General features: G+C 47.4%; 1 protein-coding gene across 1 annotated transcript; it reads left to right on the forward strand.

Annotated features, from left to right (window-relative positions):
* Positions 1–5,187: 5,187 nt before the first annotated feature.
* ADM (adrenomedullin) lies at positions 5,188–6,897 on the forward strand. The gene is given in 5 exon segments (XM_002807322.6): positions 5,188–5,344; positions 5,788–5,906; positions 6,060–6,209; positions 6,435–6,712; positions 6,715–6,897. Coding segments are annotated over 4 exon segments (555 nt in total). The 5' UTR covers positions 5,188–5,344; positions 5,788–5,808; the 3' UTR covers positions 6,744–6,897.
* Positions 6,898–14,935: the final 8,038 nt, after the last annotated feature.

The following is a 14,935-nucleotide window of genomic DNA, read 5'->3' on the forward strand; positions in this document are numbered from 1 at the left end:
ATCCCATCTACCACATTCCATAGACAAAACGATCATTTAAATAAATGTGTATTAGATCATGTCTCTCTGTCTTCAAACCTGTCAATAGCTTTTCATGTCACCATGAATAAAGTACAAAAGCTTCATGTCCTAAAGGGTCCTATTTACTCTGACCCTGATGACCTCTTTAACCTCATTTCAGGCCACTCTTCTCCATCATTCAATACTTTCCAATCAAACGGGACTCCTTTCATTGTTTCTAATGTACCAAGCTCTTTCCCATCTCTGAGCATTTGCACATGCTGTTTCCTCCATTTGGAACATTAGATCCCCCTATTTTTCTTTGTCCTTCCGAATACTTACCCCAGTTTATAATCATGTAAATACATAATTCTGATAAAGATTTGTTATCTGGCTACCTCACTGGGCTGTAAGCTCACTGAGGGTAAATTTATTGATGACTGCTTTGGCGATTACTGTATGCTGAGAACTTAACACAGTGCTGGGTACATAGTACGTAGTCAGCAAATACTGGTTGAGGGAATGAATAAGCTATCAATTCATTCAGGCTTATACATCTGAAATTGCTTCTTGGTTGAGCATGGTCGCTCATGTCTGTAATCCCAGCACTTGGGGAGGCCAAGGTGAGCGGATCTCTTAAGCTGAAGACCAGCCTGGGCAACATGATAAAACAACATCTCTATAAAAAGAAAAATATTACATATATATATATATATATATATATATGCCACACATATATAAAAGAATTACTTCTTTCCAGGTGCTTCTATCTGATACCATAAGGTCCTCACCTGGAGACAGGTAGCATGATGGTTGCTCTCATTAACACCATTCTCTTTGGCTATGGAAGATCCAAATGGCCTAATCATCTCTTTTATTATCCATTCATTAATGCCGTTTATTGTGCACTCTGTAGTAAATTTCTCTTGAAGTAATTTCATTTTGTCCAGTTATAGGTGTTATTGTAACAAGCTTATTTAGGTTTACCAATTTGTCTTCTCTCTTTTTTCTTTTTTGTAGGGATGGGTTTTTGCCATGTTGCCAGGCTGGTCTTGAACTCCTGGGCTCAAGAGATCGGCTCGCCTCTGCCTCCCAAAGTGCTGGGATAACAGGCACGAACCACTGTACCAGGCCATCTCTTCCCTTTCATTTGTTTTGCAGCAATTTACCTTCTTTAAGTGTCAGGGAAGTTTGACTTCTGGCTTTATCATATGTAAGAGCTGACTGTTTCTCTCTTGCCTGTTTCATGCAGGAGCACAAAAATGAGGCCGCAAAAGCATTACTTTTCTTCATGCTGACACTCTGGAAAATATTATGCTCTAAAGAGAGAGGTTAACTGTCCTCCTTGCTGTTACCATTGCAAACCAGACAGAAATTTAAAATATGGAAATGTGCTTTTTATTCTGCGTCAGGGTTTTAAACTTAACCTCCTGACACTGTATGCCTATTTTATATTTTAATTGGTTTATGTACATGTTCATTTTTCTGGAAAGGATCTATATTTTTATGAGGTCCTTAGAGAAGTTGGAGATTCCAGGAAAAGTGCCCTGGACTTTGTATCCTGCTTTACTTCTCCCTGTAAGTGATCAAATCCACAAGGCTGACTGCGTCCTTTCTCTAAATTACTTTGTGTTATGATTTCAGGATGCATCTTGAACTTTGTTTTCAAGTGAACTTTGTAAACAAGTCCTCAGCTTAACATTTTGAACTATATTAATGATAAATGTATCATAAAATTTCTTGTTTGATAAAAGAGGCATCTGAGATAATTATGCAATGCACTTAGCTACTCACATTTTAGTTATTTGTATCATTGATATTTATTATTTTTTATTGCTTCTCTGAAAGACCTCAGTATGGCCACTCTGGCTTTAGAAACTGTATCCACAGTGCTAACCGAGAAACTATTACCACACATTTTTTAAAACTCCAAACATTACTAAGAATCAGTCTTGGATGTAGGGCCTAAAAATCATTCAAATGGAATGTGAAGACGTTGAAACACCATTATGCAAAAACCCTTTAGCATATGTATATGTGTGTCTCTCTAATGTCAGGAGGTACACATATATTACAGGGCTTAGGAGGTTTAGTTATGATCTGACCTTTTAAAATTCTGGAGCACAAAAAAAAAAAAATTAGATCTTCATTAACCAGGACTTTTTTTCCTTCTCTTTTCTTGCCAGAAATTTTAAAGATGTTTCTTCCTTCACTTCCTTCCTTCCTTGTACTGTCCTTGCTCAACATGAATCTACAGTTGCTGCCACTAGAATGGTTGAAACTCATGTTAACAAATCACCAGGATTAGAACTCCTGCTGCAGCATTTCCTTCTCCATAGAACCATTGAGCCAGAAATGCATTCTAGTGATTTTTTTTGTCACTGATACAATGATTAAGTAAGCAAACTCGAAATTTCAAATCCCTTAGCCTTTTTTGACTTAAACCCAGGATGATTTGAGGAGCACTCTGGCCCCTGCTACTGACCCATGCAAGTGGGGTTTGCAGTGCACACACAGACACACACACACACACACTCCTGCGCTCACTCTAGCAAAACCCTTTGAGCTGCCAATCCAAGATTTTAAAGAATTGACTTGGTTCTCAAGTGACGGATCTCTAAGTGCCAGAGCGACAAAGTGCACCAGGCTGATAAGGTGCGTGCCAAGGCTCTCAGGTGGAAATTCTTGGAATGGCCACGACACGAAGTTGCTGGCGTAGTCACCTGAGGCTGGCAGAGCCCAGCCTCCGAGTCTCCCTCCACTCCTGGGCTTGCCTGCAACTCAAAGAGGAGTTTGAACCAAGAGCACTCTCTTCGCGATCCTGCTGGCAGAGCGACAGCTCAGTTTCCCCCACAGAATCACGGGCTTTTCTGAAGGGTAGCGGGGAGGCAGCGAGGTACAGTCGCAGAGGTCTCTGCAGACAGAACACCCTAGCCCCGCCCCCCCCCCCCCCAGGACTGGTGGAGACTAGAAGGAACGAGTCCAGATCACGGGACGTTCCCTGGCTGTGGGCTGACGCCTAGCTGTCCTTGACCTCCCCAGCAGTCGGAGGCGCGCGCCGGAGAAATGAAAGTAAAACCTGTCCTGGCCTGCACCCAAGTGGAAGCTCGCGACAAGTTGGTCGCATCCTCAGGGAGACTAATAGCCAGTCCTGGGATCCGTGCAAAGAGCTTGACTCGCCGAGGATAAAGTGAAAGGTTAAGGAAATGGGAGATGAGGGAGAAGAACAATAGTTACACTGGGGAGGCTCCTGGCCACCAAGCAGGCGTGCAGTAATAGCTGCTGTCTGCGGTGCAGATGGACTAGCCGCCAGACAGGCCGCTGCGGTGACTGCCCTGCGGCCAGCCAGATGGCCGGATCCTGGCCAGTGCGCCGCGCTGCACTCCTCCGACCCTCTCGCATCCCAAGCCCTTACCAGGGCCAGGACCTGGAATCTGTACCCCGTACACAGATGGAATTCAGGTCCGCGCAGGTGACTCCTTCCAGGAAGAGTCCTCAAAATAAATAACCTCGGCGCGGCCATTTCTTCCCCAGGTGCAATGTCCACGTTGAGTCCCGAGAGTGAAAAGGCAGCTGAGCCAGCAGTGCGCGGCCCAGGCAGACCACTCTGGGCAAGGTTCGCGCGACCCAGTGCCCAGCGCCTTTGCACCGGAGCTCAGAGCCATATGGCAGAGCAGGAAGGAAGCTTAGAGGTCTGCTGGGGACCGGTTCTAAGATGGGGACACGAGAGATGGGACTCTACTCGCCCACCTTCACACAGCGAATTGCTGGGACGTGAGGACCAGAAGCCTTTCTGGCTAGTGGTCTCGCGTCCTTGGCCTCTCCGTCGAGTCGCTGGGCTTCAGGACATTCGCGTTAGAGGAGTGGTTAGTAGGACCCCAGAAACCCACATGCACGAAGCAGAGTCCTGTGGTTTATCCTTTCCTTCCCAATTTGGCCCCAGGAGAGAAGTAAGAAAGAGAAGAAGCTGTGATGGAAGAGCACAAACGGGTGACAAACGTGTTTGGCGTGATTCATCATGAACAGGCACAAATTCTTTGGGCGAGGGCTGGGACTCTCCTTTCACCCTTGAGAAGATGGTGACCCCAGCCTAGAGGAATCCACGCCGCGCCCCAGTCGGCCGTGCTGGCTTGCCGGGCCGAGTAGGGACTCTGCTGCTTCCCACCTGCAGGGTGACTTCCCCTCTCTGTAGATACCTCCCCTCTCTGAACTTGAATTTTCTACCTGCCGAATGGGAAAAGTAATGTTACCTTCCTTGCCTGACTCAAGGGTGCGTGTGAAGCTCAAAGTAGACTGGGATGTGATCCTGCTTGGTAAACTGTAAAATGATTAGCATTCGTGAAGCGTCAGTGTGCTCCCTGGCAGTCAGTCCTCACGTTTACGATTGAGGAACGAAGGCAGCTGGGCAAACTCTCAGGTTATGACCTTATAAGGCATATTTGGATTACAAGAAGGCAAAATGAAACAGTGCCTTTCCTCCTAATTTTGGTTATTCCTATATTTCCAAATAGAAATGTAAATTCTGAAATTTCAGGTAATTCTCCCCTCCAAATCCCAGTTCTCAATTCAGCCTTTCTGAGCTCGTCCCTATTTCGAAATCTTACTGGCCTATCCCGAAACTCCGGGGTCTCAGTCGCTCTGGGGGATTGGCGAGTCCAGCTCCTCTCGGCTCTGCTACGTCCCTGACCCGACCCCTCCGCGGGAGTCTGGGGTCGCGGCCGGGTCAGGCGCCAAGCCGGCAGGGGGCGCGGTCCACTCGAGGCCACAGCTCCCCAGGTCCGGGGTTCGGGCCATCCACGCGGTCCCTCCTGCGGGCTTTTGGTGTTCTTCGCCAGGAGGCTCTGCACTCCAGGCTGCATAGGTCCTGGATATGGACCTCGAGGGGTTGCAGTGGCGCCCCTTCGCCCTGGCGTACCTTCTGAACCCTGTACCCTGAGAGTTAGAGCTGTGGCAATTCCGCAGCAAGCGCCTGGAGCCTATACCTAAGCCACGAGGGACTCCCCCTACCGCCACCCCTCTCGCTCCACTCCAACCCCAGTCTCAAAGCAGTGCGCGCGTCCGAGAGCCTGAGTGCGCGTGCCCGAAGAAAGAAAGGGCGGGCAGCCAGGCTGCCCAGGCCCCGCCCCGCCCCACCGCTCCCCCCATCCCCAGCGAGCTTATAAAGCGCAAGAACACAGCTGGCCACTCAGTGGTTTCTTGGTGACACTAGCTAGATACAACAGCTCGAGCTTTGCCACTTCGGGCTTCTCACTGCAGTTGGGCTTGGACTTTGGGGTTTTGCCACTGCCAGTGGGACGTCTGAGACTTTCTCCTCCAAGTACTTGGCAGATCACTCTCTTAACAGGTAGGTGCCGCGGTCCCTGCGGGTTAAGAGGTGGGGTGGCGGCAGTGCTTGCCAATGTCTTCGACTGGGAACGCTGGGTGAGGGGAACAACCCACTTGGGGGGTTCCCTGAGGGGCACATCCCAAATCCTTGGCCCAGCTCGTGCACACAGCTGGAGATCCAGAGACCTAGTCTCCTCTGCTCCGTCTGCCAAGTTCCAAGAAGTTGAGCAGGGACCCTCTGGGAGCCTGGCGGGGTGCAGCGGCCTCCCTTGTAGGGCCTGTCACCCGCCCGGCGGGTGCAAACGCCTCTGGCGCCTCTCTACGCCGGAGGAGATAAGCGTCTGAGCTCTGGAGAGAGCTGGCGATACCCGCCCGCGCCGGGGCCCCCGCCCGCCCTCCGTGCCCTGCCCGGGCGGTGCAGCTGGCCGGGTTGCTCAGGCTCGGCTCTTTATTCTTTTCCAGGGTCTGCGCTTAGCAGCTGGGATGAAGCTGATTTCCGTCGCCCTGATGTACCTGGGCTCGCTCGCCTTCCTAGGCGCTGACACCGCTCGGTTGGACGTCGCGTCAGAGTTTCGAAAGAAGTGAGTCCCGGACAGCGGCTTTCCCCGTCCTAGTTATCTTGCAGGCAAGGGGAGCTGACGGTTGGTCCCGAAGGTCTAGAAGTGAATGGGAGCAGGGACAGGCTGGGGGACGTCGCTGGAACCCACGCGAATCGGGCTGCTTGTGTTTTCCAGGTGGAATAAGTGGGCTCTGAGTCGTGGGAAGAGGGAACTGCGGATGTCCAGCAGCCAGCCCACCGGGCTCGCTGAGGTGAAGGCCGGGCCTGCCCAGACTCTTATTCGGCCCCAGGACATGAAGGGCGCCTCTCGAAGCCCCGAGGACAGGTAACTATGCCCGGTGCTGCCCAGGGACGGGAGGGAAGGAGGGTGTTCCGGAGAAGCTCCCACTCTCCACTACCCTGGCTCTGAGGATCGCCGGGGCTAGACGGCAGCTCAGACAGCGCGATTAGTTTCCAGCTCCCTCTGGCCCTAGAACGGCTCCCGTTCCCTGTGGCTGGGGCCACAGCCCTGCTTGATGGGGTCTCAAGTTGGCTTTCTTCCCCCTCGCAGCAGTCCGGATGCTGCCCGCATCCGAGTCAAGCGCTACCGCCAGAGCATGAACAACTTCCAGGGCCTCCGGAGCTTTGGCTGCCGCTTCGGGACGTGCACAGTGCAGAAGCTAGCACACCAGATCTACCAGTTCACAGACAAGGACAAGGACAACGTCGCCCCCAGGAGCAAGATCAGCCCCCAGGGCTACGGCCGCCGGCGCCGGCGCTCCCTGCCGGAGGCCGGCCAGGGTCGGACTCTGGTGTCTTCTAAGCCACAAGCACAAGGGGCTCCAGCCCCACGAGTGGAAGTGCTCGCCACTCTCTTTAGAATGTAGGTGCCCAGGGCACAGCGAACATTCGCGCAAGCATCCCGCTAGTGCCTCCCGGGACGGAGGACTTCCCGAGCGGTGTGGGGACCGAGCTGTGACAGCCTTGCAGAGACCCCGGGTCCGGGAGGCACGGTCTGGCGGCGAGCTCTGGCTTTTCAAGGGTCCTTCCTTTTGGGGGCCTCGCTTCCTTAGCCTTGCTCAGGCGCCGGTGCCCCAGGGGGGCGGGCAGAAGAACTCAAGGGAGTGTTTGCCAGGCTTAAGGAGAGGAGAAACTGAGAAATGAATGCTGAGACCCCCGCGGCAGGGGTCTGAGCCACTGCCATGCTCGCCCACAAACTGATTTCTCACGGCGTGTCACCCCACCAGGGCGCAAGCCTCACTATTACTTGAACTTTCCAAAACCTAGAGAGGAAAAGTGCAATGCGTGTTGTACATACAGAGGTAACTATCAATATTTAAGTTTGTGCTGTCATGATTTTTTTCTAACTTCAAATATAGAGATATTTTTGTACGTTATATATTGTATTAAGGGCATTTAAAAATCAATTATATTGTCCCCCTCCCCCTATTTTAAGAGGTGAATGTCTCAGCGAGGTGTAAAGTTGTTCGTTGTGTGGAACGTGAGTGTGTTTGTTTGAGTGCATGAAAGATCAAGACTGATTACCTCCTGTGTGGAAGAAGGGAACACCGAGTCTCTGTATAATCTATTTACATAAAATGGGTGATATGCGAACAGCAAACCAATAAACTGTCTCAATGCTGATTCATTCTCTCGGCTCCGCTCTCGCGTCTAGGGAGGGAGAGAGCCCTGGTCCCGGCCTGCCCAGGAGCCTTGGGGTCCCGCCGCCGCGCTTGGGGAAGTGGGACGGCGGCGGGTGCAGGTGCTGGCCCTACTCTGAGCCGGCTGAGCTGTCACGAGGTCTGTTCTCTGTGTGGGGCGCGCAGAGCACGTGTGCTGGGTGCGAATTAGGGCTTCGCGGAGACGCCCGAGGTCACCGCCTGGCGTCGCGGCCAGGCGGGACGCGGGTAGGGGAGCCCTAGTAGGTTGGCGAGCCTGAACTCTCGGGTTGCGCAACAGAGTCCTAGATTTATTATAGGGTTACTCACAGAACCCTGCACGAAAGCGCGCTTGGAAGAGCTGGGGTGGTCTCCGAGACCTTCTAAGAGAGGCGTTCCTCCTGCCTGCCGCGGGTGTTAAAAGTTCCAAGCCGCCCCAGCAATACGTGGAGACACCTCCAGAAGACCCAGTAACTCCCAGTAACCCCAGCTCTGACCGGGCCTGAGCGCCCGCGAGCCGCGGGCTCATGGGCGAGGCTGCGGCGCTCCCTGCCGGCAGCCGGAACCGGCCCAGCGCCGCCAAGCAGTACGTGCGATTTAATAAGTTCTCCTACGTGGGAGTCAGCACACAGCCTTAATGAAAGAGGAAAGAAAGAAAAAAAAGAGAAACAGTTTGCAGATGCCAACCAGGGCCGTCCTCCTACACCCCCCAGACCTGCACCGCGGCTCCCTGTTCTGGGACAGTGACTCAGCGCCCACACGCTGCGCAGCGTGCAGCTGCCGGCTGGAGGCGGGCGGGACGGACGTGCCGCCGGAACCGTGAGCCTCCGACGGCCTGAGACCTTCATTGTTCCGCCTCCCCTCGCCGCTCACCTCTTCCTTCCTCCTTCCCAAGCCTTTTTTCATTTTTTCTCCACTTCTCTCCAGCCTTCCTCTCTCTCCCTCCTTCCTTCCTCCTTGCTTTCTTTATATGCCTTATCTTCTGAGAAGGTTGACCTCAGTTCCGGCTATAGACGGACACTAAGCCCCCAATTAAGTGACCAGAAAGACAAGGGACATAGGAATAGTTAGGTAATAAGGGGAGAGTAAACAGAGGCACCCCTGATTTTGATTTCGGGGTGCCGCATTTGTCTCATCCAGTGTCCTGAAGACCCAAGATGGAGACCAGCAGCTTGTCTTTCCAAAAAGCTTCCCTGATCTCAATGTCAGTGCTTGTAGGTGATCTCAGAAATCTGCTGAAGAAAACCTGAAGATAAGTTCGGAGAATGAAAATGTTTCCAGGTGGCTTACAGCCTTCTGCGACTTTTGCACATTACAGGGCCCCCTCCAAGGGGCCAGGATGTTTAGTTTCTTGCAACAGAAGCCTGCATAAGGCCTCTCTTCTAGTCTGGGGTCCAGAGATACCTCATTCCAAAGCAGTTTCAATTTAGAAGAAAGTAAACTGGAGCACATAGAATTTCCTGAAGACCGCACAAAGCCTCAATTTGGGCACCTGGCTGTTGATAGTCCCAATCTCATATAGTTCATTGTCCTATTTGATCATAATAATTGTGTGAGGTTTACCAGAATTGAGGGGGTTAGAAATGCAGCCACAGACCATTCTTGTCCTCAAGAGCCTTTCAGAAAAAGATTCATTTTGTGGGAACTCTGTGCCAGGCATTCAAATGGCACCAGGCATGTATGAATGAAAGAATGACTAAAGATTCCCATCACAGAATTTCTGTGCCAGTGAGCGGGTTCTGGGTGGTCTGAAGGGGCTACAGAAACTGCAGAGAGCAGCGAACACTTCAGCCTCGAAGACACTCACTCCTTTCCTTCAGCCAAGGTTTGTCCTGTAGCCACAAAGCGCTCCAGCCAAACCTCGCCCTGGCACAGCGTCAGGCAGCAAACAAAGCTGCCAAAGGCTGGTTGGGCACTAGATTAGGACGGTTGTGAACAGGGAACAGGCGTCTAGCCTTGTACTGAGGAAGTCTTATGACTTCAGGGAATCCAAGGCAAGTGAAGGAGATGGTTCAGCTTTGAGAGGAAAAAGGCAGCTGCTCAGCTGGAGTCCTTCCCGCTGAAAATCCTGTGACTGGAGACGTGTGAGGAGACAGAGACCCTCCTAAGACCAGTTTGGTATGAGTTCAGGATTAACTGAAGGTCACCATCAAACCCCAGGCCCTTCTCTGTGAGGTGCTGAAGCTTATCGGGATAGGGACTCTTGATGCCAAGAAAACATCATTTATCAATATGATGAGTCATTTTTGAACTGATTCAACCTGTCTGCAGCTAAGGAGCAGTCACAGCTTTTATCTTCAGCTACTGTTGCTGGCTGTGGGAATGGCACCATCCATTTGTAATCAAACACAGGGTATCAGGCAATTTCTTGAAAAGCCAGCACTTTGGCTGAACAGCTAAGGGTGAAGGAGAGTGATGGGGAGGAATGGAAACAGATTCTTTTTTTAGCACTTGCTTGGTGTCAGATATTCTCTTTGCCACTTTATACACCTTATCTCATTTAATTCTTACAACAGCCTTGTGAAGTAGGTGTTATCTGTTTGTAGATAAGGAAACAACCTCAGAGACATAAAGTAACTCAGGCAAGGCTACACAGTGAGTAATAAGCGATGGAGCCTGGATTTGCACTCAAGTGCTATGGGCTATTTTGATGCTCTACAGACATAAGGAGTAAAGTGGGATAATTTTAACATTTAGGTTCTCCAGCCAAATGTCCCCAAATGTCCTCTAAAACAGGGATAGCTTGTATAGGTGATTTACACCTGTGGTTCTGAAAGATTTACATGAGGGCTGGTAGAATTGGGAAAGGAGAGCTGCTTCAGCAGTAAGCTCAATGAGTGCAAAATAAATAAATGAAGTGAGTTTTAAATTCCTGGTCTTGGTTTGAAGAAGGGATTATAAATCAACCTTTTTCCTCCCCTGAGCTAAGCCACTGACCTCTTTGGTTTGAATTGCCAAATATAGTTAAAACATACACTGAAGCCTCAAGAGCTGGTTTCAGTGGGGAAGGCCTTCTTGAGCTATTCCTGGCCAAATACAGTCCCACACTGTAGGTCTTAAGTTGCCTGGAAGAACACCTGTGTCTACAACACTGCAAATAGAGTTTCCACCCTTGAGGTGAGACCTTTTGTTTTGGCAACTGCTGCTCAAGGCAGCTTTTCAGAGGATGTTCTGAGCTGACTCTAAGAGAAAGCGAGTGAGCTATGACATAAGGCCCCTCCTTTCCCCAGCTGAGAAGGAGAAGGCCTTGTTATCCTGAGTCTCACAGAGGTTTCTGCCAAAGCCAGGCTGGAGGCTTGGTCTTCATTTGCATGGAAAGAAGGGTGAGGCTAGATAGCTATCTGGTGGTCCCACTGGTCTTGTTCCAGAGCTATTTTGGAACATTATGGAAAAACAATAAAATGACTGTGGCCACACAGGCAGCCAAATTTAGTAGGTTTTTGTACATTTATCCAACATTGGGAATGTAGTTTTGCGTATTAAGGTACAATTTTAAAGCGTTTTACTTTATTTACAATATTTATTCAGTATAGAAGAAAAAGATTCACCTTTAATACTACTTCCAGAGATAACCACTATTAATGTTTTAGACATGTTTATCTTTTATTTATTTATTTTTAAGAGACAGGGTTTCACTCAGTTGCCCAGGCTGCAGTGCTGTGGTTTGATCACAGCTCACTGCCTCAAACACCCAGACCCAAGCAATCCTCCTGCCTCAGCCTCCTGAGTAGGGGGGACTCTGGGCACAACGCCTGGCTAATTTCCTTTTAGGCATTTTCATATATTATATTAAGACACACTTTAAAAAATTGAATTCAGTGGAGAGAGCTGAATTAAACCTACTCAGTTTAAGGCAAATTGTCATTGCCAATCTATGCAAGGCTCCTCTCTTTTTAAAATTATTTTATTTTTTTCTTCCTTAATTTCCATATCCCTTCACATCTCCTTTATAGGAACCCTCTTTAATGTGTTTAATATCTGTATTTATTATAGTATATCATCTTGCAAAGTATGCTGTGTTATTTCACAACTACATGTTTTTAACATATTGTGTTAAAATGTTTATTGTTTCCTAATCTCACTCAACACTTTAAAAAATTTATCCAGATAGATTGTTTCTTCTTACTGCTGAATATTACTCTATTTTATGGATCTACCACATTTTTACTTTTCTTGTCTTTTAATGAGGGACACTTGGGTTGCCCCCAGTACCCCTCTGAAAATAACAATATGTAAATGAATTTTCCATTTCTTGTCCTTTTATGGGTCTAAATGAAAATTTCTTGGAGGTATGTACCCAGAAATGGTATCATTAAGTCAAAAGGCTTCTACATACAGATGATGTTAAATTGTGTAAGATTGCTTTCCAAAATGCCTGTACCAGTATGCATCTCTACCAGCAGTGCCTGCGAGTTCTCACCTCCCTATGTCTTTGCAATATTTGTAGGTATGATGGTTAACTTCATTGTGTCAACTTGACTGGGCTAAGGGATGCCCAGATAGCTGGCAAAAAATTATTTCTGGATATGTCTGTGAGGATGTTTCCAGAGGAGATTAGCGCTGAAACCAGTAGACTGAGTGAAGAAGCCCACTCACCAATGTGGGCAGGCACTAACTAATCTCTTGAACCTGGAATAGAACAAAAAAGGTAGAGGAAAGGCAAATTCTCCCTCTGTTTTCTTGTGCTGGGACATCCATCTTCTCTTGCCCTTGGACATCAGACCTCCTGGTTCTTGAGGTTTCAAACTTACACCAGTGGCCTCACTCCACACTGAGATGGAGAGTTATACCATCAGTTCCCCTGGTTTTCAGGCCTTTGGACTTGGACTGAATTACACCTCCAGCTTTCCTGGTTCTTCAGCTCACAGCAGCATATCTTGGGACCTCTCAGCATCCATAATTGCATGAGCCAGTTCCCATAATAAACAAACCAACAAACCTATACACATCCTACTGATAGTATTTCTCTAGAGAACCCTGACAAATATAGCATGGATCCTATTCAGATGTTTGCCATGTGGATGGGTATAAAAGTAGTATTATTTTACTTCCCATTACTGGTTGCTGGTGAATTTTGGCATGTCTTCATTTATTTATTGGTCGTTTGAACTTTTCCTAATGGTTTACACAATTAAAAAGAAGTGAGATCATATTTGTCTATGATCGGCTAATCTGCTTTTTTTCCTTACTTCTCAGTATATTTGAGCATCTTTTAATGCCAATAAATCTATCTATTGAAGATCATTTTAATTTCCTGCACAGTATTTCATTTTATTAAAATATCATAATTTGTTTAACCATTCTCTGTTGTTGGATATTAAGGTTATTTTGGTTTTGTTGTGTGTGTATGTATCTCTTTCTCACTCAGTCCAGGCTGAGTGAAGCTATGATTGTGCAGTGCCAATGTGGAACCCGGGAGGCAGAGGTTGAGATGAGCTGAGATGGCACCACTGTACTCCAGCCTGGGCAACAAAAGTAAAACTCCATCTCAAAATAATAGTAATAATAATAATAATAATTTAAAGCATTTACTTTATAGTTTCATTCTAATAACTCTGTTACCTTTATCAACTGACTGTTGTTCATCGTGATGTGTCTCCTATTCCTGTACTTTGGGGTTCTGAGCTGATCTTATTAAAACTTAATTGGGGCCAGGCGCAGTGGCTCACGCCTGTAATCCCAGCACTTTGGGAGGCTGAGGCGGGTGGATCACAAGGTTAAGAGATCGAGACCATCCTGGTCAACATGGTGAAACCCTGTCTCTACTAAAGATACAAAAAATTAGCTGGGAACAGTGGCACGTGCCTGTAATCCCAGCTACTCAGGAGGCTGAGGCAGGAGAATTGCCTGAACCCAGGAGGCGGAGGTTGCGGTGAGCCGAGATCGTGCCATTGCACTCCAGCCTGGGTAACAAGAGTGAAACTCCATCTCAAAAAATAAATAAATAAATAAATAAAGCTTAAATGATGGTAATTCTGTGTGGACTGGGTTCAGTCCCTTCAGAGAGATTTATGTTCGCTTCTGCCAATTGTCCCAAGGTTATTACCCATCTGAGATTATTCTTTATATTAATTTCTTAATGTTGTGTTCATGAATCATGCAGAAGTGCATCTGTGCTGGTGATGTGGGGTGTAGCATTTTGAGAGTCCTTGGATTTACTTGAGTATCTCAGTTTCTTTCTTTCTGTTCCTAAACAAGTCTCTGTTACCAGAGAGGAAACCCCTTCCCCAAAGCCTAGGCAACTGCATTTCAGCTTGAGTTTTCTACTCTGGTTTTTAGTTACTTTGGTTTTGTCTTCTGTGGACTTCCTGTATTTTCATAGGATTCAGCTATGCATTTAAAACGATATTAAATGTATTTTGCTTAGCATTTCTAGATGTTTTATAGTAGCAGGATTTTCAACTTAACTAATCTGCTGTATCACCAAAAAGAGGAATCAGCATTATTTAAAAAACCAAACTTTAGACAAATTAAGTTTAATATAGTTTAACTGAGTAAAGAAGGATTCTCGAATCCGGCAGCCCCTGAGAGCCAGAGTAAGTTCAGAGCAACTCTGGTGCTGCCATGTGGTTGGAGAGGATTTATGGACAGAAAAAGAAAAGTGACATAAAGAAAATGGAAGTGAGGTACAGAAACAGCCAGACTGGTTACAGCTCTGTGTCTGCCTTTTGAAAATAAGATTTGAACACCTGTGAGTAGTTGAAATAAGGCTTCTGTGATTGGCTGAGACTCAGCTACTTGTTATAAGCATAGGTTACAGTGTGTTTTCACATCATTAGATTAACGTTCACTATGTATGCAAAAACTTTTAGGCCAAACTTAAAATATGTAAGGAAACAGATTTAAGGCTAAATTTAACAGCATCAACTCTTCTCACTACCTTAACTTATTTCCTTGATCATTAGTGTAGCTTATTTTTTATGTCTCCATGATCATTTATATTTCCCCTTACATATATTGTTATTGTTTATTTATTTACTTTTTTGTTTTATTATTAACAGACAGGATCTCACTTTGTCACCTGGGCTGGAGTGCAGTGGCATGATTATAGCTCATTGCAGCCTCCAGCTCCTGGGTTCAAGAGATCCTTCCACCTCAGCCTCCTGAGTAGCTAGGACTACAGATGTGCACCACCCTGGCTAATGTTTAAATTTTTTGTAGAGAGGAGGTCTCACTATGTTGCCCAGACTTATCTTGAACTCCTGGGCTCCAGTGATTCTCCTGCCTTGACCTACCAAAGTGCTAGAATTATAGGATTATAATTATGGGATTATAAATCAGCCACCATGCTCTGCCATTTTTTTTTTTGTTTTTGATTCATTCATTCTGTTGGAATTATTTTTTTCTTGTTGATCTAAAATACGTTAATATTCTTATTAAGAATACTAAACTTTTGTCACATAGAGGCACACCT

This window comes from Callithrix jacchus, chromosome 10, assembly GCF_049354715.1.
Source record: "Callithrix jacchus isolate 240 chromosome 10, calJac240_pri, whole genome shotgun sequence".
Taxonomy (NCBI): domain Eukaryota; kingdom Metazoa; phylum Chordata; class Mammalia; order Primates; family Cebidae; genus Callithrix; species Callithrix jacchus.